The 23,026-nt window shown below is 47.2% G+C and overlaps 1 protein-coding gene across 6 annotated transcripts in view; it reads left to right on the top strand.

Annotated features, from left to right (window-relative positions):
- CUX1 (cut like homeobox 1) overlaps positions 1–23,026 on the top strand; it is a 349,582-nt gene that overhangs the window by 225,875 nt on the left and 100,681 nt on the right. For all 6 annotated transcript variants that reach the window (XM_068968697.1, XM_068968698.1, XM_068968701.1 and 3 more), the window contains one exon: positions 20,849–20,897. In XM_068968697.1, coding sequence (XP_068824798.1) covers positions 20,849–20,897 — 49 coding nt within the window. The remainder of the gene's footprint in view (positions 1–20,848; positions 20,898–23,026) is intronic.

The raw sequence follows: 23,026 nt of genomic DNA on the forward strand, positions 1-23,026 counted from the left end.
TGTCGTTACCTGTTGTTCAGAAACGTGATACATGCTGCATGACATCCCATCAGTAGACCTCCCAGGAGACTGTCACCCATTGAGTTCCCTCCTGTTTCGGGGCCTGATTTGTCACGTTGCCCTCATTGCTGTGCAGGTTGTAACTAGGAAGCTTCACACTTGCTCTGTCTTTTGGAGCCTTTACGTTCTGCCAGTGGCTATGGCATCTTTCAGAGGCTTCCCCATGGCATCATCAGACCAGAATTCTCTGAGGACCCCGTTACCAGGCTACTGTCTGGTGACACTTACAGATGCCCCAGCCTCCCCCTGATTGGTGCACAGTGGAAGGTGCTGGGCCCAGAGTCGGGAGATCCTGGGTCAGGCTGCAGCTCTGTCCCCAGTGTGGCCAGCACAGCTCCCTCCCCGGGCAGCAGCAGTGTCCTCAGTAGCAAAACAGGAAGATTGGACCAGAGCTCAGGCAGACTTGAAGGGCCTGCCCGTTTCTCAGCTCCTTGAACTTGATCGATCACCCAGCTCCTTCCCCAAAGCTGGGCTCTCCCATCCTCCCCCAGCTGGCCCTGTGCAGCCTGTCTGCAGGGTGGCCTTCAGGGAAGGGGCTCCCTAGGACATGGAAGGCAGCATGAGGGTCAGGGGAAGAGCCCTGGTCTCAAGGTCATTTCAGAGTTTGATTCCTGGTGCTGAGTACAGAAACCCTGGGCAAGGCGCTCAGTTTCCTTACTCTGGTCTTAGTTTCCTCCTGAGTAAAGGGAGGCCTGGCGCAGCATCTGCATGCACGCCATCAGCAAACGGCTGCCAGGCACCCTGCCTGGCCCATTTGCCAAATGTTGGTTCACTTCCCCCACTGTCCAATCTCTTCCAACCCTAAGGAACCCCAGCATCTTCCATGTTTGACTTGTGAAAATCAGGCCAGTCCATCTGCATCACAAGAGCCCTGTCTGTATTTGCAGCTGCAGGTGTTAGGTAAAGTGCCCTGTTTTCATGTTGTATCATCATCCTAAAAGACTCTGAATTTAAAATCTTAACTCGTTCCCCTTGGGTGCTGCTGACACTGGTGGCAAAAATTCTTAGTTCAGATGATTGAGGGGCCGCTAGTGCCTTTAACCTCTGGAGGTTAATAACCGCAAAATAACTGCCTTCCAAAATCCACATGCCACGTGTGTGCAGAACCCACCTTCTAAAGCAAGAACAGTGTGGTTCTCTCCAGCCACACGTCAGGGGCAACTCCGAGAGTTCAACAGAGACCTGTTTCCACGTGGCCTGGAAAATTTGGGGGCCCCTGGGCTGATATAAAACAAATTAAGAGAGGTGCCAAGCATCTGGGCATAAGCATAGATGTCTGGGGCTCCTGTTCTGGGATATCGTTAAAAGAAACTTTGGGGAACCAGCCTTCAGAATGAGAAGTTTCCTATAGGAAACCGAGGGAGAGCCAGATAATTGAACTCATTGATTTCCTTCACGGCTTGTTTGCCCTTTCATTCTCTTCCTGAGGTGCTGTTTGTTGAGGAATGTCTCCAATTGCCAGAAAGACAGTGGGGTGTCTCGTATTCCCCCCCTCCGCCCCCGCCAGCTCTCCTTTCAGCCAGAGCTGAGCTCTGAGGCAAGCCTGCAGTATGAATTTTTAATGCAGAACTTTATGGCATCGCTCTGGCAGCCTGGCCGCATTGCTCTCCTGAGCTTTGAGATTTCATGCTCTGCTGAACAGAGCAGAGACTCAGGGCCTTCAGCATCAGTGAGGATTAACCCCCACGTGACCGCACGTGTGCCCTCCGATTTCCCTAAAGGTAAAGTTGGGAGAAAATATTAAAATTATGTGGCATTTGGAATGTTATCCACAGAGCCTTGGTGCAGAAACAGAGCATAATCTTGAAATTTCATAGGAAAGCATATATTTTTAGCTTTTCATTTATCTTTTTTTTTAAGTTTGCCTATTTTCATTTTGATGCGTTTGTGTGGTCTTTCTACCCTGAAAAAAAAAAATCAATCTATAGAATTTATGCAACATAAAGATTATTAGATCCTTCCGTTTTCCATGGAAAGCCCCTGGGTACTTAGAAACTTAGGATTTGTTGTCAAAAGGGGAAAAGGACCAGTTACGTGAAGTAGGTAATTCCGTGTGTAGGCATATGGTTGATTGGCCTTTTCTTCTGATAGCTTTCTAGTATTTTTGAAAGTTTCCAGATTAAAGGGGGGAAATTTTTAGAAGTTGTCTATAAAAATGGCTTGAGCTTAAATGAGTTAGGGAAGGAATGGAGCCTTCGATCAGTGGTGCCAGAATAGCTGGCTAACACTCACAGGATGAGAGATGGGGCAGAGCCCTGTGCAGAGTCAAGCCTTGACGTTTTAAATATTTACATATGAAAAACAAAGTCATAAAAACACTAGGAGAAATTTTAGATGGATATTTATATAATGTGGGGGTGGGAAAAAAATGTTTCAAAGCATGATGCCAAAGGTAGAGCTCACAAACGAAATTTCACAGCTTGCTGGTGATTGATGAATGACTGGTAGATAAAGTGGCAAAAATATTCACACTGTGTATGACAGGGAAAGAGAGTCTCTGTGTGTGTGCATATATATACAAGCACACCTCATTGGTGCCATTTTCCAAAAGTATTTGCTTTTCCTTCATGTCTATGTGTCACAAGCTGGTGATTCTCACAATATTTCAGACTTTTTCACTGTTATTAAATTTGTCGTGGTGATCTGAGATCAGTGATCTTTGAGGTTGCCATTGCAAAAAAGTATTACGACTTGCTGAAGGCTGAGGTGATGATTAGCATTTTTTAGTATTAAATTTTTAAATTAAGGTACGTACTTTTTTTTAAGATATAATGCTATTGCACACGTAATGGACTACATTCTAGTGTAAACAGAACTTTTATGTACACTGAGAAACCTAAAAATTGACATGACTTACTTTATTGTAGTATTTGCTTAAGGGGGATAGTCTGGAACCAAGCCAGCACTGTCTCCAAGGTATGCCTGTGTATATAAAGAACCCTTAGAAATCAATAAGAAAAAATTTAATACCCAAAGAGAAAGCTCCAGCCCCTTACTAGACATAGGCCTGTCAGGCTCAAGCGAACTCATGATCCCTCCTGACCTCCTTCTTGCCTGCAGGCAGCTTCCCTTCCATTTTTCCCCTCCCTGGAGCATATTTGGTCCTCCCTTATTCCAGAGATGAAGGTTCCTTCTTGACCCTGCTGTCTAACCGTATCAGCTCCACCTCCTCGAGGCCTTCTGCATTCCTCCTGTCTTTGTCTCCACTGTCACTGCGGTAACTGGGCTCTTCTCACCTCTTGTCTTTCCTTCTTCAGTCCCTCCCTAGCAAATCTCCCTGCTGCCAATCCTCCAAGTATCTGTAAAAGTACCTTTCCAAAATATAAATCTGATCCTGTCTGTATGGCTCCTCCTTAAAATCTTTCCATGGCTCTTTTTTAAATTCTATATATTTTTTTTAGTTGAAGGATCATTTCAGATGTACAACATAGTGATTGAATATTTTTATAGCTTTGTATGTACCATACAAAGTTATTACAGTATTATTGACTATATTATTAACTGTATTGAAAGTGCTGTACATTACATTCTTGTGAGCCCTTAATTTTACAGCTGGTAGTTTGTACCTCTCTGTCCCTGCTTCACCTAGTTCACCAATCCACCCACCTACTTCCCCTCTGGCAGCCGCTATTTTGCTCTCTGTATCTGGAGGCTGTTTCTGTTTTGCTATATTTATTCATTCCACATACAGGTGAAAATACATGGCTCTTTCTTGCCTCCACTGAAAAATGATGCCATAGCGTCCAGGATGCCTCGTGACACAGCTCTGCCTTCATAGCCTCATTTCACACCAACTCTAAACCCCCACCCCCACCCCGTAGAATTGCAGACCTTTCCCCTGATCACCAGTTCCCACATCCCAGTTCGCTGTTACCAGCCTTTCTCCACGAGCACATCACCTGCCCCTCCACACCTCATTCCTGCACCCACACTTATCTGCACCAGCCTCTGCGAGCATGTGAGGAGGGTTCTGGTCTCTCCTATTCCGTGGAGAGAATTTGGGGTCTTGAATTTGTACCCAGAATGTAAACATCTTAATTTTCACTAAATCTGACTGCAGCGTAGCATTTCTTTCCATTGCAAATCAAAAACTCGGAACAAGAACAGGTCTGTGGCTTTGTTGCAAGCAGAAATCCTAGTAATTTCTCATCACATCACAGTCCTTGTAGATATCTTGAATACTGTTTAGATCCATGACTGCTTCTAAATGTCAGTGATTTGGGGGTTTTTTAATTAATTTATTTACTTTTGGCTGCTTCATGTCTTCGTTTCAGCAAACGAGATCTGTCATTGCAGCATGCAGGCTTAGTTGCCCTGTGCCATGCAGGATCTTAGTTCCCCAGCCAGGGATCGAACCCACATCCTGTCTTTTGGAAGGTGGATTCTTAACCACTGGACCACCAGGGAAGTCCCCCAAATGTCAGTAGTCCTTAGACCTGTTACTAGATCAGGAGACCACTGGGACAAAGGGTGTGCTGTATCAAGGTTCCTTAGCGTGTCCTTTGCAGGGGGAAGAACCCCTTTGGTAGAGCAGCGCCAAGTGCTATGGGCTCTCTCCCCTTCCCCCGGCGCCAGTGTCAGAGGTGGGTGTACCCGGAGCTGTGTTTGGCCTGGGGAGCTCACGCTACTTGTCTCAGACCTTCTGTGCTTGATCCAGGAGATAAGGGGTGGGCTGCAGCAGCTCTACCACCCTTCCACCATGCTACGTGGGTGCTCGTAGACGCTTGACTTGATATTTGTTAGGACAAAACACAGCACTTGCCCGTTGGCTGGTTTACTCCCCCTGTGTTTCCTTATCACCCATGATCATGAATGTGGCTAGTATTCTGGATCTTAACTACCCACCCACATTGATCATTACTTCTACCTATTAATTGATCTTCTCTTGAGTTTTAGTGATTTCATTGTCCAGAAGTAATATAAATATATGAGCTAGATCCCATCAACTTCATCATTAATCATTTTTAACATGGTTTCAATAATTGAAAATTATTATTTCCTTCCCAATCCATTTCCTTATTATTTTTTATGATTTATTGTATCTTTAACTTGTCGGAATGTGTTATAGCCTATGAGGTAAGGTATGTGTCTGTTTATTATTCTTCATACCTATTCTCAGCTTGCCCAATAATTCCTTCCTTCAGTATTTAACGCTGGACAAATCAGATGTAAATAATTACATATGTCTCTGGATTGCTGTCTGAAATTTCTTTCCATTGATCCAACTTTTCATTCTTATAAGTAGCCAACTGTTTTAATAATGTTTCATTTTCTATCTTGATACCTACAATACGTTTACTGCTATTGAGGTTACCTAAGTTTTCTATATGCATCTTACTGAGTTTTATAAATCAACTTGGAAGCTAAACTTATATTTATTTCTCTTTAAGACAACTGCACATAAGAAATGTCATCATTAGCTTTCTTTGTCACTAGCATTTTGTAATTTGATGTTCTATAGATGAACTTATGCCATGTTATTTTAATTCCCACATATTGAATATTTATATCCCTGTTATAGATGAAATCATTTATTTCATTTTCTAGATATTCATTACTGGTACATAGAAGTGTCATTTTTTGTCTTTATCAAAAAACGTGGGGCTTTGCTGAATTCTTGGGTCATGGGTTCTCTGCTATTTTGCTCCAATGAATCCTTTTGGACAAGCATGTAGCCATATTACCTATAAGTAGTGAATTTGTGTGCTTTTCTGACAACCAGAATACCTGATTCTCCTCTGATTCCTGTTTTTTAAAAGGAGCATCTCTCTTATCTGTCTGTGGAGAGCAGTGGAGGCTCTTGATTTAAATGTCTGTCCTGTTTGAGACCCCGCACTCTTGTGATTCCCTTTTAAATTCAGCTTTGACCTGGGTTTCAGATTCCATGTGACTGGAACCCTTCCTCTGTGTCATTTGGTGTGGTTCATTTTCTAGTAGGAAAATACTTCTATATATTGTGTTTCTTTCCATTTTTATATTGCATATTTTATGGATTGTCTTACTTTGTGATTTAAGACAAGTTCAAGCTTGTTGTGTTTTATTATTTACTACGCCTCTAAGTATGACTTCTTTCTCTGTCATTTTGCTACATATAGTATTGGCTAGTGTGGCTTTAAAACCTTACCCTAGCCTTTTGAAAAAGTCTAGTTAATCTTTTCCTCTTTTGAGGTACGTTTCTATTGCATTTTGTTAGGCTTGGGGTTTTCTTCCAATACATATTTTACTGCTATAGGTGAATTTGGCCTGGTTACATTTACCAGTATAACTCTTACCTTACGTTTTTATTTATTCTTAATACTCTTCCCCCCACCCCAATTCACATCATCTCTGTCATAAACTTTCTGATCTATTTAAGAAAAATGGACTACAGAGCATAATTGACTCTCTGAATGTCCTGGGTCCTCCAGGCGAGCCCTGCTCCAGATCCCCACTTTTTACTGAAATTCAGGGTCAACTGCAGAACTATTGAACCCTTTGGAAACCTTTTAAAAGCCACATATTTATTTTAAATTCTCTTACCATACTGCACTGCTATTACATTATATGTCAAGCATAGCAGCAAGTTATACTTCACTACATTAGCCTCACCTCCTTCTGCAGTGAGACCCAATCCTTCATAGAATACACTGAACCTACACGTTCCGGCTGGCAATTTCCTTAAAGTTGTTTCAATTTTCCAAGGACCATCGGCTTCCCTGGTGGCTCAGACAGTAAACAATCTGCCTGCAATGCAGGAAACCTGGGTTCGATCTCTGGATCAGGAAGATCCCCTGGAGAAGGGAATAGCTGCCCATTCCAGTATTCTTGCCTGGAGAACCCCACGGACAGAGGAGCCTGGCAGGCTACAGCCCACTGGGTCGCAAAGAGTTGGACATGACTGAGCAGCTAACACTTTTAACTTCTGAGGATCTCCTACTGCCTTCACAAAGCGCCTGCTGCTCAGCAGGATTATCAACTACAATGATAAGAATCCTTTTTTCTCTGGCACATGGTAAATATTTTTGCACAAACTTGAGGCTTGCTAGGTAGATCCTAAGGCACAAACATAGATACATTCTTATCATCACATTGTTTAACTTTTACTAAACTCAGAAATATACTGTCCAGGTATCCAGGGTCCTTCAATAAGGGTTAAACCCAGGGAGTGCCCTACCCTGTCATTTGGAAAGCTGACTGGATCCAGTTTCCTGCCCAGAATCCCAGTGACATTGTACATCAGTGGTCACCGCACATAGCTGAGCTGTAAGGCAGTTATTTGCTGACTGTGTCTTCCCAACAGAGGGCCCTCGGGGTTCTATCCACTGAAGTTTTCCAACCAACCATGAACGTACAGAAGAGGGTTTGGCTTGTCCAATAACAATCCCTTCCAAAATGTGAATTCTCTAATAAAACCAGGAAGGTCATTCATTTGTTTAACTTCAAATTTTCATCACACTGACCTTCAAAAAGTATTCCAGGTGCCTTTAATACCAGACACAGAATCAGTGAAGCTCTTAGATTAAAACCTGGGAATTCGAGCTTAGAGTTCCATGGGAAAGATGCCTCTTTAAGACTTGGATTTGAATTAAAGCTCAACAACTCAACAACCTGACATGACTAAGACATTCCCCGCATAGGACTTTCTGAGTTCAGTGTTACTGTGACGCCCTGATGTACTGTTTGCTTGGCAACAAGGAAAAACTTTATGTTGCAATTAACTTTGCTATTTTTTTCCCTTATGTCTAAGTATCATGAACTTCCTTTGTGGTATTTTAGTGATTAGACAGGATGGAGGGTGTTCTTAAAGATTCATGGCCAAACCCGATGATGTCAGACCAAAGGGAAGGGACGGTCTTCGTGGGGCCAGCAAGTCTGGCCCCGTCTGAATTGTTTGTCTAACACTTCACAAGTAGAAGAGGAACCACTGAATTATTCATTTTCAAGTTGCCCTAAAAAAAGGCACTTACGCTGCCGAATTGCAGACTCTCGGTGCCAGCAAGAGGAAGAGGAAGGATGCTGTCTTTCCTTGGGACAGGCCACTGCTGTCGGCTGCCTGGTTCTCCAGTTTCACTTCCCGACCCTGTGGGGTGAAGGAGACAAACCACCAGCTGCCTTAAGTGCAGGGCAGTTAAGGGGGCGGGGGCCATGGACAGGTGCTACCAGGGCCTCCGAAGCCGCAGGTGAGCCAAGTGCTGGATTGATGGGGGGAGACTAGTGGAGGGGAGGCTCTGCAGGCAGCTCTGAAGGGCCAGGAGGTGTGGTCAGAAGGCCCCGAGGCATAGAAGAGATCCGGAGGACAGCCTGGGGCCTTGAGGTGGGCCCGAGAAGTCCCAGGAAATCATCTCAGCCTTGGACTTGGAGGGGAAAGGAACAGAGCATAATAACTAGAATTCAACTGGAGAGGTTTCCTTATTCTGAGTTTTAACTTCTCTGCCACCAAACCTTCTCTTAACAATTCCTACCACATAGTACTTAGGAGAGAAAGGGGGTAATTAGAATCCCTCACATTCCCGCATAAACGCAGGGTTCTTACCCTGGACTGCTGCTTTCTGTGACCTTGAGCTTCTTGGTCACCACTCACCCCCACCCTCAGTTTCCCCACCTGTGAAATCCAAGCAGCATCCTCCTGTCCACCTGCAGTGGTGGCACGTCCCCTGTGCCCTCGGGAGATGGTACGATGCACAGGATCAGGGGCACCTGTCAGCCCAAGGCAGAGTGCTTACAGGTCAGGCCAACAGGGAAAAGAAAAATCTGAAAGGGGGCTCTGAAAGTGTGAAAGCTCACATGGGGCAGGCCATGCTCCAACCACCAAAAAGACCTACTTCTTAAACATCTGGAGGAAAGAAACAGCACTCTGGGTCCCCTGGGGGACCTGGTGCTCAGGGTGGGGGCCTCGGCTCCCTCCAGATCCCACGTGGAGGCGGCTGCTGGGAGCCCCTTTCCTGGAGGGAGGAAGGTTGGGATTCCTGTGTCCCCTCCAGAATCCACTTACTCTGTATCAAAGAGAGATACTCATGGATGATTTTTCAATCACGTTCTCCATGCAAAAGTGTGCCTTTCATACACACCGTTTTTCCTTCCCTTTGATGAAGTTAACCGAGATACTAAGAGGTAACTGACTTGACTAAAACTAGCAAAGTACTCCTCATCTGTATTCTTTCCCAGGGGCCACTCCTAGCATCCTGCCTGTCTCTGCACGGGCCTTCTGGTCACCTCATTTCTGTGCCAACGGTGGTCAACAGCCTACCGACTTTATAGTTGACAAGTTATAATGGAGAGACACTAAACTACTGTGATGGTCTGTGCTTTTTTAATCACCTTATAATTTTGGTTTTTTGTTTGTTTGCTTGTTATTATGTTCAATTTCTGACATACAGTAGAGGACAGAACCCCTAGGTGCCTACTGGACAATTCCAGCTGTGCTTTCCTGGCCCACCTGTCATTACTGCCATTTTATCTTGAAGCTTCTTCCAGAATCTTTTCCCTTCACCTCTAGATGGTTTGGCCTGTAGAGCCTCGCATTCAGGACTCTTATTCTTTAATATAGCCACCATACTATTATCATAGGTGGTCCAGTTGTAAAGAATCCTTCTGCCAGTGCAGGAGATGCAAGAGATGTGGGTTCAATCCTTGGGTCATGAAGAGCTCCTGGAGGAGGAAATGGCAACCCACTCCAGTATTCTTGTCTGGAGAATTCCATGGACAGCAGAGCCTGGCAGGCTACAGTCCATGAGGCCACAAACAGTCAAGACGCAACTGAGCATGCACACTATTATCACATCAGAAATTAACTTCTTTATATCATCAATACTTAAATTTCTAATTACCCCTAAACATTATACATGAAAATGTTTAAGTTGTTTTGACTCAGGATCCAAATTAAGACCCACACATTGCAATTGGTTGGTATATCTTTTAAGTCTCATCCATTTTTATTGATCCATCTCTTTTTCTTTTCCTTTCAACCTGTTTGAAAGAGAAACCAGCTTACTTGCCCTGAAGAGTTTCCCACAATCTCTGTCTTGTTTCAGATGTAGTTTAGCTTGTTCCTCTGTCCTCTCATCCCTGCAAGTTTGTAGTTGAACCCAGAGGTCTGATAAGATTTAGACTGGAGTTTGGGGGCAAAACCTACTTCCTAGGCAGTTGTGATTATAATCTGTTGTCTTGGGTGTTGAAAATTAGCTGTGACCAGAAAAGAAAGATCCTGATTTTCATGTACAACAATAATAATGAGTGTGTGCGTGGGTTTATGAAGTTTTCTTTTTACCCTCCATCAATATTCTTATTTCGTCCTTGTGCCAGTTTCTTTGGCAAAGGCCACGCTATTCCTCCCAGGCAGATGACTGTCACGCTCCCAGATCTGCCCAAGGTCAAAGGACCAGGAGGCGGTGGGAGGGAGTCTGGCCTGTCTGCCTGCCATGCCAGCCGCATTCTGGTGACTCTAGCCCACGGTGTCATCACTCCATCCTACTTGTGACCCCTGGCACTTGATTTAAGGGAAGAAAAGGATTTTCACACCAGACTGCTCCTCCTGGCTTTTAGAGCCACAGTTTCAGAGAATGTGAGAGAAATGGCAAGAGGCATCTGAAGTTAATCCAGATGCTTATCCCAAGAGGCTTCCACGACCTCAGGAGCAGCAGTCTCGTGAGCTAATTCTCCAGCCATGGCTGTCCCCGGGGCTCTACCCTGCGAGGACTGAGCCTGGGTGATGGTCACAGGCAGTTTCTGATCATAGCAGGTTGTACTTCGGGGAGTGACTCAGATTAAACTAAAGGAGGATTTATTTAAATTATTTCGTGTAAGCAAGTCAGTTAAATAGTAGGGCCAGAAGGGAAATTTCCTTCCCATTTGGTATTGATGAGGCTTCACCAAAATTGATTTTAATCATTACTTGTATCACTGACATTTAAATATAACAGTCATCAGAAGGAACAAATTGTGGTTAATTTCTGAACAAGCAGAGGTGACCTTCTGGCCGTTTAACTGTCTCTTGATACAGTTTTATTTGCAACGAGAGTAAAAACCACTGTTTCCTGAGGGTCTGACATAGCGGTCAAGCTCTACAACTGTTTTTCTGCCCAGACCTCGACTTGATCAGAGAGGGAGGGTCCACTCTGGGGTGACACGTTTGACTAGAGGCTTGAATGGATGCCAGGTAGTTTCACCCCAAAGCAGAGGCGGCCTAACCCGGGTGGAAAATGAGAGACAGGACCCATCATACAGCCAGGGTTGTCAAGAAAACCCTTCCACAAAGGATGCTTTCTTCTCCCACCTCCCCAGCCAATCCGTGTCGAGTCCTGTTTGTACCCAGCTCTGTGGGCCCCAGGAGGGACGGGGAGTAACGGGGAGCAACGGGGAGCAACAGGGAGATGAGCCAACAGCCCTGCCCTCTGGCAACTCATGCTCCCAAGAACCCGGGTCTATAGATACTTTTTCTTCCAGGGAGAGTGTTTGCCTCCTCTTTCAAGGGCTACGAAAAGTGGTCAGAAAAACTAAGTATTTTCCTTCTGCCAAAACAACTTACAGACTCTTTCCTTGAAAGTCATATTTACAACTTGGCAAAACAGCCCTCCACTTTCTGCTGTTTAGAATCCCAGCCAGTGAGTTGTTGCCTGTCACATGCAGGGTGGACTCGAGGAAGTGAAGGCATCGTAGGTCTGCGTCATTCATCAGCCAGGATTTAGGGAGCGCCTGCTGTGTTCTCTGGGATCACGGCCGCAAATAAACAAGCCATCAGTATCTGAACAAGGTACTCAGAGGCAGAAATAAGTGCAATAAAAATAAATGAGCAGATGACGGGGAGCAGGGCTGCCAGGAGACCCTCAGAAGACAGTGGGCCCTGGAGCCAAGGCCTAGATGGCGACAGCAGCAGCATGTGGAGCTCAGCAGCAGGGACAGCTGTGCGGACAAGCATGGTGGCTCTAAGGAACAGAATAAGGCTAGAGAACCCACAAGAGCGTTTGTCGATTGAGCCACAAAAGGAAATGTGCACAGAATGCATGTCACTCGCAGACTAAAGCCTCGGCCCCACCTCAGCGGCGCTGAGGGAGCAGTTGTGCACTTGGGCCTCTTTGTCTGGATGGCTGGACAAGCGGGAAATGAAACTGGAAAAGGAGCCGAGGTGTTGATGAGAGGTGGCCCCCAGGGGTCCTGGCCCAGAGGACACTGGGAGGGAGGGCGCTGGGGAGCAGCTCGCCAGCCCATCACACTGCTTAAGGCACACTGGCTGTGAACTCTGCCCCTGGAGCAGGAGGCGGCCGGGGGCTCGCCTGCCAGGCAACATGTTGAGACCAATGGGTGGAATGTGGGCTCAGGTTTTTTGAGAATAATATTGTCAAAACTGTGATGGCTCACTCTGTCTACAAAAAGAAAGAAATGCTTTCAAAGTACTTTGTATGACTTTACCTGACAAAGAGGAGACAAAAGAAATCAGAGGCCAGTCTCACTTATAAATATTTATGGGGAAAAATACTCAATAAAATATTAGCAAATAGAACTCAGGAGCGTGTGAAGTGCTTAATATCCACAACCAAATAGGGGGCAAGTGACTGTCAGTATAATTCACCATTTTAGCGAGTCAGAGAAGAACCTTCTAATTAGCTTCATAAATGCTTAAAAGGTACTTAATAAAATCAGTGTCCTTCTTTTATTAAAAAGTCTTAATAAAATATGAACAGTTGGCTGTCGCGTTAACAAAATACAAACACATGTATTTAAAGCCCAAAATGAGCAAAGCGTTTGGTGGTAAACCAGTGGAGGCCTCACCTGTGATGTCAGCCACCATCTGACATTAGGCAAGGGTCCCAACTGTCACCCTAGCTATGTGTCTGTGCTCTGCTGTCATGAGAGAAAGAAATAGGAGGCATAGAAGGGGCAGGAAGAGGCTGGCCTCATGATATGGTTGGGGTGGTTGCCATGGAAACACAAGCTTGATGGACTCCCACCCCGTGTGGTCTGGTTCAGTCTCTGGTTCGGTCTGGTTCAGTCTCTGGTTTAGTCTGGTTGTGCCTCCCTCTGCCCGCTGTTCTCTGCCTCCTTCAGGTTGCAGACCAGAGGTCCTCTCCTCCAAGAGCCTCTCTCCTCCTGTTTGCAAAGCCTGCTGTCCCTCCTTCTGGGCTGTCCTGGACCCAAATTCCCTGGTGTCTTTACTTCCCTGCACCCACCTGAGCAGGCAGTAACAGGGTCTCCTGTCTTTGAACTCCTGGGATGTATGGCGTCCATCCCTGTGGTCCCAGTAAGGTGAATGTCAGTGCCCTGTGCACTACCAACCCAGGATGTTTGTTTCCCCATCGGACGTGGCACATAGTAGGTGCTCTGTAAGCATCACTGAGGGCAAGCTTCCCCAACTCCACTCACACCCCTGGGCCTCAGGCTGGTGCCACCTCCTTCCTGTGCAGCCTTGCCCTGCCTGTCACACTGGACTCAGACCAGCCTTTCCTCTCCTGAGACCAAGTCCCACCTGTGTGCCTATGTGCAGGAGGAAGAGGCCCTTTTTCTGAAGACCCTCAACCCCCATTAAGGCGATTCCAGCCCTATAGCCAAGACACCTCCTCATCCCTGGCCCTCTGGCTCCTCCTCCTCTTTGTTTTCCCACCAGTTCTTATTGCATGCGGTCCAGCAAGCCCTGCTTCTGGGTTCCTCTGCCCCTTTGTGCTGGGAGCCAGGTCTGGAGACTGACCTGCCTTCCTGATGGGCCAGGTGGCAGATATAGCATCCACTGGGTGGGGCAAACATTCACTTTACCAAGCATACTGGAACTTTTTGCTTGTTTTTAAATCAGGGAGAATGGATCTTTAGATATTTCTTCTTCTTTTGTTTTTCTTTTATTGTTTTGTTTTTTTGACTGCGTCACACAGCTTGCAAGATCTTAGTTCCCCCACCAGGGATTGAACCTTCCTCTCTTCAGTGAAAGCAAAGGGTCCTACCCCCCAGACTGCCAGGGAAGTCCCAGATATTTCTTCTTTTGATGCCTAAGAACTTTACAATCTAGAATTGAGGCTCTTGACCTGGATCCAAGAAAATACACTGATCTTTAAAGTTCGCCCCGGATGCTTTTTCAACTGCCTTGTAGATTCACTTTGCTTAAATAGCTCCTGAAGTTGCAGGTTTGTTTGGGATTAATATGCTCCACCCTTGCCCTGGTGCCATCCCTCAGCACTCGGGAGACTAGTGTGAAAGGAAACACAGGGTTTCCATCGTGGATATGATTTCCCTACCGTCAGCCTTGACTGTGTCCTTTCAAGTTCCTCATAAAAAATCATGTGCCAGCCCAGAGACTACCCTGGAATGATCTGTGGGGAACTGATTGAATGAAACTGCATGTTCCAGGCCAAGCTGAAAGGATCCGCAGTCTGAAGCCAGAGCAGAGCACAATGCTGCTCCAGTTAATAGTTCAGTGAAAGCTGTTTTGTCAGCTCGTAAAAAGGTGAGAGAACGTAATCTTTATAATAAATAGTTTTGCTGAGCAAACAATAATGTGCAGTTATTATGGACTTTGGAAAATAAATGATTTTAGACTAACGTCAGGCTCCAGCTCCAACCCACTGACGTGGTAGTTGGGCCTGCGAAACAAAAAGAAGGAACCCCCCCCCCCCGCCAGAATATTGTTGACCGCCCTGCTGTGAGAGCACATGCCATCTAATTCATAACTGTTCTTTTCAGATAACGTTTCCAGTTGCTTTTTTAACCCCTGGGCACTTTCATGTTACTTACTGAGGGCAGTTTGTCTGGTAGGATTCATGTTGTTGGGGAGGGAGGGGGGCAGCAGCAGCTTGGCAAGGAGTGGGTTGTACCGACTCGGTGGCAGACAAGTTACAAGATTCGACCAGCATTGACAAATCTGCCAGCGCCAAGGGCTGCACTTCACGTCTCCAGGAGCCCTGATCACGTTTTGGTACCCAGTGGGTTGTGTTTTTCATCTCACCTTTTAAAAAGCATGCCCCCTTGGAAAGGTGCATCACTGAGCCTACAGACTTCTATAGTAATCATCTGAACTTTTCCTTGCCCACTGCATCTCTGGTTCTTAGCACTGTCTCCTGTGGCTCTGGTCCCATCTAGCTCCCCTGGGCCCTGCTGTCTTCAGGGGAGCTGGTGTTGAATTCCCTGGCCCTGGAACAGCAGGGCTCAGTGTTGGCATTATCATCTGAAAGCTCTGGAAATACGAGACCTGCTCTCATAATGAAAGGTAAGGACCGCACTTGTTATCACATTCAATATTTTGGTCAGTTTAGCAGTTGCCTAGTAACCAAAGTTAAACTGACGAGAAGATGGAAAAACTTGAAATTCATTTCCAGGGATCACTGCAGAATGCCAAAAAGACACCTTCCTGTTTAAATGTGGCTAATTTTTTTTTAATCAGTGACTTGAAATCTTTCAGAGATGATACATTGTTTTCTGGGTATTAGGTATTGTAATGACCAAACAAAACCATTCACCTAGGAGGCACTCAGGCCCCCCCAGGCCCCTAAATCTGGCTGGATCTGGATATCACTTCCCAGACCCCACAGGTCCCAGCTTTGCCGACCCAACCTCTATGTGAAGCCAGATCGCTGAGAATACCTCTCTTTCCTAGCCCAAGCCTGTGTTTGACCTTGTCCTGACCCCATGGCCAATGGCAGTGGCCAGTCAAGGAGTGAGGGGTGGATTAAAAATAAGTGAGTGTGGGTCCCCAGACAGTCACATTTCTACCCTTAATCTCCAGAACAGAAGTTGGGGCATTTTAACAGGAGGATCACCTCCTCCTAATGCTGAGAATTAAAGGCGAAGCCCTTGGAATTTCCTGAAGGTCCAGTGGTTAGGACTTCAGGCTTCCTCTGCAGGAGGCATAGGTTTGATCCCTAGTCAGAGAACTAAGATCCTGCAAGCCACACAGCATGGAGAAAGGAAGGAAGGAATGAAAGAAAGAAAAAGGAAAGAAAGCAAGGTGCAGCTCTGGCCAAAGAGTTTTCCTGGTGGAAAGGCCCTATCAGTTTATTCTGGAGACCTAGCGTCATTCCCTGCCTGTCCTTCCTTCACTCAGCAAAATGCATTGAACATTGCTGTGTGTCTTTTTTTGATTCATCCTGAGAAATACACAGCAGGCCTACCTCTCTATGCGCCCCACCTCCCTGTGTACACTGCCAGAAAGAGTAGCTGGTAACCCCAAGAAAAACAAGGCCCCAGAAGAGGGCACTCCTCTCTGGAAGGCAATCAGATGGGCCTGTCATATGAAATACGTGTAAAAAATACACTCGAGGAAACATAAAGCAAAACACAAGGAATAATTTAATAATGGAGTGGGAATGACAGGTATGAGAGACAGAAAAACTAAACCAAGGAAACAGAGAAGAGATGGATCCCAGGCTGAGCACAGGTACAGGGGATCAAGCTGAAGAGCTGTCCAGAGGGGCAGGAGAGGATCAGTTCAGTTCAGTTCAGTTCAGTCGCTCAGTTGTGTCCGACTCTTTGCGACCCCATGAATCGCAGCACGCCAGGCCTCCCTGTCCATCACCATCTCCCAGAGTTCACTCAGACTCGCGTCTATTGAGTCAGTGATGCCATCCAGCCATCTCATCCTCGGTCATCCCCTTCTTCTCCTGCCCCCAATCCCCCACAGCATCAAAGTCTTTTCCAATGAGTCAACTCTTTGCATGAGGTGGCCAAAGTACTGGAGTTTCAGCTTTAGCATCATTCCTTCCAAAGAAATCCCAGGGTTGATCTCCTTCAGAATGGACTGGTTGGATCTCCTTGCAGTCCAAGGGACTCCCAAGAGTCTTCTCCAACACCACAGTTCAAAAGCATCAATTCTTCAGCGCTCAGCCTTCTTCACAGTCCAACTGTCACATGCATACATGACCACTGGAAAAACCATAGCCTTGACTAGACGGGCCTTAGTCGGCAAAGTAATGTCTCTGCTTTTGAATATGCTATCTAGGTTGGTCATAACTTTTCTTCCAAGGAGTAAGCATCTTTTAATTTCATGGCTGCAGTCACCATCTGCCGTGATTTTGGAGCCCAAAAAAATAAAGTCTGACACTGTTTCCACTATTTTCCATGGAGTGATGGGACCGGATGCCATGATCTTCGTTTTCCGAATGTTGAGCTTTAAGCCAACTTTTTCACTCTCCTCTTTCACTTTCATCAAGAGGCTTTTTAGTTCCTCTTCTCTTCCTGCCATAAGGGTGGTGTCATCTGCATATCTGAGGTTATTGATATTTCTCCCAGCAGTCTTGATTCCAGCTTGTGTTTCTTCCAGTCCAGCATTTCTCATGATGTACTCTACATAGAAGTTAAATAAGCAGGGTGACAATATACAGCCTTGATGTACTCCTTTTCCTATTTGGAACCAGTGTTTTGTTCCATGTCCAGTTCTAACTGTTGCTTCCTGGCCTGCATACAGATTTCTCAAAGGGCAGGTGAGGTGGTCTGGTATTCCCATCTCTTTCAGAATTTTCCACAGTTTATTGTGATCCACACAGTCAAAGGCTTTGGCATAGTCAATAAAGCAGAGATAGATGTTCTTCTGGAGCTCTCTTTCTTTTTCCATGATCCAGCGGATGTTGGCAATTTGATCTCTGGTTCCTCTGCCTTTTCTAAAACCAGCTTGAACATCAGGAAGTTCATGGTTCACGTATTGCTGAAGCCTAGCTTGGAGAATTTTGAGCATTACTTTACTAGCATGTGAGATGAGTGCAATTATGCGGTAGTTTGAGCATTCTTTGGCATCAGTTCAGTTCAGTCGCTCAGTCGTGTCTGACTCTTTGCGACCCCATGAATCACAGCACGCCAGGCCTCCCTGTCCATCGCCATCTCCCAGAGTTCACTCAGACTCATGTCCATCGAGTCCATGATGCCATCCAGCCATCTCATCCTTGGTCGTCACCTTCTTCTCCTGCCCCCAATCCCTCCCAGCATCAGAGTCTTTTCCAATGAGTCAACTCTTCGCCTGAGGTGGCCAAAGTACTGGAGTTTCAGCTTCAGCATCAGTCCTTCCAAAGAGATCCCAGGGTTGATCTCCTTCAGAATGGACTGGTTGGATCTCCTTGCAGTCCGAGGGACTCCCAAGAGTCTTCTCCAACACCACGGTTCAAAAGCATCAGTTCTTCGGCGCTCAGCCTTCTTCACAGTTCAACTCTCACATCCATACATGACCACAGGAAAAACCATAGCCTTGACTAGATGGCCCTTAGTTGGCAAAGTAATGTCTCTGCTTTTGAATATACTATCTAGGTTGGTCATAACTTTTCTTCCAAGGAGTAAGCGTCTTTTAATTTCATGGCTGCAAAATAGGACACAGCAAATGGAGGGAAAGTTTGGACAACATGAAGGGTGGAAAGGGGTGTGCCGACAGTAGCCAGATAATGGGAGAGCCAAACTGAGCAGAAGACTATCTAAATAACGGAGATAATTTAGCCAGAATTAAAGAGGAAGGGGCTCATGAAGATACAACAGGAGAAATTCAGGAAACCCTTCCTGAGGCCGGTGCTCAGGATCTCTGCTCCCCCAGCCCCGGCCGTTCCCCATCCACCTGCTGGGTCCTGCAGCCACCAGCTCCCCAGCATGCTCCAGAGAGAAGGGAGACAGGGCCCCTGGAGGTCTTATTTCGGGTGCTCAGTAGCCAAGCGTTTCTGTCTGCCTCTTGTAAACGCAGCCCTGGCAGACTTTACAGGAGCCACATCTGCCCGCACCTGTCCTGTGGCCAGGGAGCTTGTAGGTGTCTCGAAACATGCATGGACCAAGTGAGTGAGTGTCCAAATGATGCCAGCAGCTGGCGGGGTGGGTGAGTGGCCGCGTGGATCTGGACTTGGTGAATAAGTAGTGAATAACTGATTTAAGTTCAAAGCTGCATTTAAAAGTAGTGATTTGCCTTAGGAGAAGGTTGCTGACTTTTCATTGTCTCACATACACAATGAAGTCTGTGCTCCATCAGCAGGGGGTCTAGACAGGTTTCCGTTCTGACCATCAAGTCCCCTTTTCTGCCACTAGCAGATCTTAACACTTTCCATGATGGTTTTACCCTCCGGAGTCACGGCAGTTTCTCTCTAATATCCTTAAGGTTTCTTTTTGAAATGGTGCGAGGAGATGTTTCACAATTGAAGCCACCCCAAGCCTACCCCTAGCCCCCAGCATTTCCCTGCGGGGCCCCAGTTTGAGTGTTTGTCTTAGAGACACTGCCTCCTTCACCAAGTTGCCCTAAAAATAGCTTCATTTAACCAGACCATTTGATGAGGTGTTTCAGACTTTTCTCTGATGAGTCTGAAAGCAGCATACTGTTTCAAACAGATACCATGATCTGTGAACCTGATCACCAGAGTCTGATACCTTGTTCAGGCTGCCGAGAGTTGATGAGATTGCCTGGAATCGCAGGGCATGCCTAAAGGCTGGGAAAGCCTCAGGGCCGCAGGAGGGAACACACGATGCAGCAGATAGCTAAAACAGACCAGCCAAGGCCTGAGTGGCTCGTCCCACTCTCTGTATTAAGGGTAAGCGGTTAGGACCAGAGAATGAGGGTGGGTGGTTAGGACCAGAGAAGCAGGTTTGAAGAACAGAAGAACCCTGGAGTCAGCCTGTCTGGGCGCCCCGACCTGCCCCAGCGGGTAGACTGGCTGACCAGCCCATCACTGGAGGGACCAGCTGCATTCAGGACCCTGACCATTGGCTTAACACCAAGCCCTGTGCCAGCAGGGATGAGGGTGGAGGAGACATATACTGGTGGGGAGACTGTGCTGCCTCCTGAGATGGCGCCACCGGCAGGGTTGGGGGAGGGGTGAAAGTAGGAGACGAGGTTCCCAGAGGTGGAGGGTGACGGGACAGGCAGTATAGGTCCAGGCTACACAGGGGTCCATATGTGGTGAGACAAGTTGGAGCAGAGGTCTGTGGATGGGGGCCAAGAGCCTCGATGCAGAAGGACAGCCAAGGGAGGCCAGCAGGCAAGCCGTCCAGCGGGGAGGGGTGGGCCTGAGTCCTGCAGGTCCCCACAGGGCATGGAGTGAGGCAGCCCCAGCCGAGGAGGCCTGTGCTGTATGTTCCATCCCCTTTCACAGAGGGTACTGAACCTCTCACAGGTAGCAGTCTTGACCTTGACCTCCTCGCTGGGGCCACCATTGGGACCTGTCTGGGGCAGCGACTCCCCTGGGAGTTCTGTTCAAACCTGCGACAAACTTTTGGAATTGTCCTTCTCAGTAGAACTCTGAGCATGGTTCCTCTCTCTCTCATGATGTTGTATGTTGGAAACATATATGTGCCTTCAAATTACTCAAGAAAGGACTTTCAGAACAGGGGGGAGAAAAAAAAAGCACCTGGCAACTCCCTGTGTGTGAGCAGGCTCGGAGGTGGGGTGTGGCGGTGACTCAGCTGGTTCGGGGTGCCGCCAGCAGAGCCCCCATCCTGCATCCCCAGCCTCTCCCCACCTCCCCCACCTGTCCATGGTTCTCTCAGTCCTGGCAAACTTCTACTCATCCTTCAAAACCCAGCTCCCACATCACCTCCTCAGAGACCTTCCTGATTCCCTCCGCCAAGGAGGATCCATCTCTGACTCCTCTCTTTCTCCAGAGCTCTCTGTTCAGGGCTCTGTTCAGGGCTCTCTCGGCAGGAGCCACTGTCTCCCCAGGGAGACTGGGTGCCCCCCAGGAGCACGCCGGCTCTTTCCCTCGACGTAAGCCCACCTCCTTCCAGCAGGCATCAGTGTCCCCTCGCAGGTCTGCAGGCCCCCCACCCCGACACTGGCCTGGCCTGTGTTCCCATGGGCCATGCTGCCAAGTTGGGAACAGTGGTGGCCCCTGAGCCTGCCTCACCCATTGACTAACCTGCTCTCTCCCTCTCACCTCCCCAGGGCCGACGAAATTGAAATGATCATGACGGACCTTGAAAGAGCAAACCAGGTAGGATGTTTGATGGCTCCGGACATAAAATCACAAAAGCATAGCCCTTTCTGTCCTCATGGAAGAGGCTTCTCTCTAAGTCAGGAAGCCAGTTAGTCTTGTATTTTTCACATACACCTATCAAAGCTGATGCTTTTTCTGATGCCATGAGCTCTACACAAGAAGTCCCAGGTGTGATTTCCTTGGGAAAGTCTCTGATATGGTCCCTGCATCCCAGGCATCCCATGGTGATGCTTTTTCTCTTCCTTCATCCATCTCTTAAGTCTCTACACTGTTCCCGTGACAGCTGTTATGCAGCAGAGTTTATACCAACACATTAACCCTACAGCAAAGTCTGTGCCTCCACCTTCTAATGGGTTGAGCCACTTTCTCTGGAGAAGGCTTCCAGCCAACGGGCCCTCTCAGCTGATTCTTAGTCGTCACAGTGCTTTGTGGAAAGCACCCCCAGCACTGTGTCCCACACAGAATAGGCACCCAGTACCCTAAAAACAGGGCTTCCCAGGCAGTGCTAGTTGCAAAGAACCCACCTGCCAATGCAGGAGACGTAAGAGACACGGGTTCGGTCCCTGGGTCGAGAAGATCCTCTTGAGGAGGACATGGCAACCCACTCCAATGTTCTTGCCTGGAGAACCCAGTGGGCAGAGGAGCCTGATGGGCTACAGTCCATGGGGTCACAAAGACTCGGGCACAACTGAAGAGACTTGGCAGGCACGCACGCACACATCCCATGGCTGTAAATACGGAGCTGCCACCCTGCCGAGCCCAGCCCTTCCCCAAGAACTCTGCAGAAGAGGAAAACATTTTGCTTCAGCAAATGGTGTTACTGCTTTGAAAAGGAAGGGGTCTCCTTGTTTTATTTTATTCTAGTCTATTTTTTAGTGGAGAGAAGCAGCCAGAGCTGGGTTAGGTTTCTCAGCCCCAGTTCTACAGCTGGGCCGCCCCACACACAGGGAAGCTTAGAGTAGCCCCAAGAGGATGAAAATCCTTCTCGAATCTGCAGTCTCAGCTCTCTGCCTTTTGAGGGTCCCACAGCGTGACTGCCTCCCAGCTGGCATTCCTAACCCCTTGGCAGACATTCAGGAAAGAGCGTCCCTGTTTGATCTTTAGCTCATGAAAATACTCTGAACTCTGACTGAAATGTGACAGCCAGTTTATGCAGGAGAACGGTCATGGGGCGTCTGGGTTCCTTTCTCCTTTCTGAGGGTCCTAGGCCTGATCCATGTCGGGTGCTCAGTAGAGCCACCTGGACTGCATCACCCCAGGTAGCATCTTTAAAGTAATTCAATTAAATGTATTTACTTACTGGCCATACCACACATCATATGAGATCTTAGTTCCCTGACCAGGGATCGAACCCATGTTCCCTGCATCAGAAGTGCAGAGTTTTAAGCACTAGACTGCCAGGGAAGTCCCAGGTAGCGTGTTTGTGTGGCAACTTTGCTGGTCACAAGGAGAAGAGCTGACCATTCTTGAGTAACTTGTCTTGTGCCTGGCTCTGTTCTGAGCACTTCACATGAACCGAGCCCTTTAAACCTCACCGGTTTCCACCAAGATCAGTGTGGTTATGACTCCCATTTTACAAATAAGCAAACTGAGGTCAGCAGCCGGTCTGTTGTAGAGTCAGGCCTGGAACCTACGCGCTTCACCACACTCAGAAACAGGGCTGGAGTCCAAGGACTCATTTTGCCTTTCTTTCAAATTCTCAAAAACACCCATTCCACTCCGTGCCCTAAAGCACTACTTCTGCTCCAGTTCACAAAGGTGCCTAAGCATTTATTTACCTTAATTTACTATAAACTAATTTACTTTGGCCCCTTTGTTCTTATTCAAGTAGCACCGCTCAACTTTGCAGAGACCATACTTGTTAAGCTTCCCTGTCACAGGACTGTCATTCACATTCCTCAAATTTCCACCCATCCACTCTCTCCCCCTGGCCAATCCTGGGCCAGCGCCCCTTCTGAAGGCACTCTGGGGTAAGTTCTGGTTTGTTAGATAACCCAATTCTGTGCATATCAAGTGCTCAGGTTCTAATTAGTCTGCAGGTACTAAGCATATTTGGCAGAGGTGACACTTTTCTCAAAATGCCGAAGGCCCTGGGTGGCTATGGGTCCTTGGAGGTGCCAGGCAGG

The sequence above is a fragment of the Capricornis sumatraensis genome, chromosome 3 (assembly GCF_032405125.1).
Source record: "Capricornis sumatraensis isolate serow.1 chromosome 3, serow.2, whole genome shotgun sequence".
Classification (NCBI taxonomy): domain Eukaryota; kingdom Metazoa; phylum Chordata; class Mammalia; order Artiodactyla; family Bovidae; genus Capricornis; species Capricornis sumatraensis.